The sequence below is a fragment of the Microtus ochrogaster genome, chromosome 2 (genome assembly GCF_000317375.1).
Source record: "Microtus ochrogaster isolate Prairie Vole_2 chromosome 2, MicOch1.0, whole genome shotgun sequence".
In the NCBI taxonomy this organism is placed as follows: domain Eukaryota; kingdom Metazoa; phylum Chordata; class Mammalia; order Rodentia; family Cricetidae; genus Microtus; species Microtus ochrogaster.
Genome location: NC_022010.1, coordinates 32672465 through 32675212, shown reverse-complemented (window position 1 = coordinate 32675212; position 2748 = coordinate 32672465). Strand labels below are relative to the sequence as shown.

The 2748-nt window shown below is 46.6% G+C and overlaps 1 protein-coding gene across 1 annotated transcript in view; it reads right to left on the bottom strand.

The window, feature by feature from the left end:
- Kng1 (kininogen 1) overlaps positions 1–2748 on the bottom strand; it is a 22970-nt gene extending 20222 nt beyond the window's left edge. The window contains 2 exon segments of the mRNA XM_026785229.1: positions 465–549; positions 2582–2748. Of these exon segments, the coding sequence (XP_026641030.1) occupies positions 465–549; positions 2582–2716 (220 nt within the window). The 5' untranslated portion in view covers positions 2717–2748.

The window sequence follows — 2748 nt, the reverse complement described above, 5'->3', positions numbered from 1 at the left end:
CCTTGTTGGAGTAGGTGTGTCACTGTGGGGACAGGCTTTGAGGTTCCTAAGCTCATGATACCCTCCAGTGTCACAGTCCGTTCTCTGCTGCCTTCTGCTCAAGATGTAGCCAGCACCATGTCTGTCTGCACACTGCATGCTCCCGGCCATAATGATAATGGACTGAACCACTGAACTGTAAGTGAGCCTGCACAAACTAAATGGTTTCCTTTATAAGAATTGTCATGGTGTCTCATCACAGCAACAGAAACTCTAACTAAGACAACCAGCATAAAAGGCCAGAGGTTTTCTTGTTAGTCATCCCAAGAGGAGCCTTTCCTTAAAGTCACCGTCTGCAAAGGTAAAGTAGTCTGGTCTGGGTTGTGTTCCTGGTACATACGAATAATTAATGCCCACTGCTCACCCTCCCTCCTGGCTCCTACCCTCTGCCACCAGTAGTGAAGGCCCCTTGATGTATCACTTACCTGGAGTAATTTTGCAAGTCTGGGTAGCTACAGAGAATTTCTTAGCTCCCCTCTTCCCCACTGTCGCTGTACATTCTCCAGTGGCCTAAAAGAAAAGAAAGAGGCCATTTGGTCAAATCTTTCTTTCTCATGTATGCATCTAGCTAGTACTGTTGCTAATTGTGATTTAATGATTTTTTTCTAATAGTTTTTTCTTAAAGGTTTTTTTTTTATTTTATGTACATGAATGTTTTGCCTTTATGTATCCTGGTGCCTGTAGAGGCCAAAAGACAGCTCAGATCCCATGAAACTAGAGCCACAGACAATTATGGAATCCATCTGGGCGCTAGAAAACCAACCCAGGTCTTCTGGAAGAGCTCTTAACCCCTGAGCCATCTGTCCAGTCCTCTAACAAAGTTTAGAGACATGAGAATGAATATTCAGTGACTGCTCTTATAGGCCAAGGATCTTCAAGAGTCAGGGAGAGGCAGAGTAAGGCTTCTGAACTTGAGCCTCAATGTGGAGTCCTAGAGAGGCTTCTCTGTCGCCAAGATGGACACTGTGCCTCCGGAAAACAGGCTAAGCCTCCTCCTTGATGTCCCTTTTACTGTCAGTGGGTTCATGTTCTCTGCATAATTTTTAGTTAAAACTCTTAGAATATCCCACTTCCGTTCTGCTGTGTGCCAGCTCCCTCTGCCCTGGTGCCTCTCAATGCCTGTGTTTTCCCATCTTGTAGAGATACACCACGTGCATGTAACAGGTCATTGCGAGGAGTAAACGTGCTAACACTCAGAAAGAGCCCAGTGAAGCAGCACACAGTTGGTCTTCATGGTGGCTGTCCACGCATGGGGCTAAACTGTGCTTTTTGTCTTCTTGTTCAGTCTTATCCACTGTACTGGGTGTCAGGAGTTATCATGTGAGGCTAGAACTCACCCCAATGCCTCCCTGTAGCTCTGAGAGATTCTGCAGGGCAGAGCTGCCAGACAGGCTCAGTGAGGGGCAGAGCCAGTGCGGCAATCCTGGTCTCCTAATTGGAGTGCAGTGTGCTCTTTTATAACCATGAAGGACCACAGTGTGAGCACACTCGAGAGGATGCTGACATCCCATCTAGGAGGGGAGTCCAAGCTTATGAGAATTATCTACTTCTCAGGCAGATGACTGCCCACCATCCCGTCTCACCCGTGCAAGGCATCCATCTGCTGCTAGATCTGGAGTTTCTTTAAGATGCCTATTGTCAACGAGATCTTGTTTAGTTTATCTCGTTTCAGCCTCCTCCAGCCAGGGAGACCAAGGTTGTCTCATTTTAATAGGTTACAGCACCTACTGAGGAAGGCCAAGTGGCTTCCTACCACTAGGAGGCAAAGTCAAGATTTGTACTTAGGCTCATTATAGTTGAAGTTCCCATATTTTTCTTCACTGGACCTTGAACTCAGCCCAAATGCCTATCTGTTGTCTCTGTGGCCTCTGACATACAAGCTTTGGTTGGTTATTAGGACCATCTTCTCATGGGAGGACAACAAGACTGTTTTTGATTGACATATCCCTATTTTTTCTGTCCTCTCAAGAATTCAGACAGGAATGAGGCTAAATTTTCTATATAGTAGAAGTTTATGTGCATCCTTCATAAACAAACTCAGTAATAGAAAGCATGCCCTTGTTATTAAGAAAGTCTGTCGCTGTTGAGGGGGCAAGAAAGTTGGTGTGTATACATAATGGAAGAATTCTAAAGAGTTAAACCTTGTCCCTTGCAGCACGGAAGGGACTGGAACCAGCAGGTTAGTGAAAGTATCAGGCACAGGCCAGCAAGGCCAGCAAAGGTGATGTCACAGAAGCTAGGAGCGGAACGCTGGAGGCTGCAGACAGGACAGGGCTGGCAAGAATACTGAGCGAATACAGACAAGGATTTTATATTGTTCTTGCAGAACGGCTGGAAGGATTTTGATTTTTGTCTCCATAAAGGACTGACGGCTGCCTGAAGAGACAGGTACCCCGGCTTTAAACAAGCCCATGGGGGTCAAATCCTCAGATGTACCCATCATGTGCACAAGTTTTATGTTTGACACTCTTATTTAAATGTTACAGAGCCCCGAGGGTTCCACGCTGCAGGCCGGGGACTTTGGAATGAAGAGCAGACTTACGGCTTCCTCGGCGTCCTTGTAGTCACAGTCCTGCCAGGTGAGGCCACGCTGAACAGGGCAGTTGCCCTCCTTGATCTGATACTTGAAGGAGTAAAATGTGTCAGAACCCACCTGAGGAAAGCAAGGGTAACACATGGCGTCATTCAGTGGACCCAGCAGCAAATATG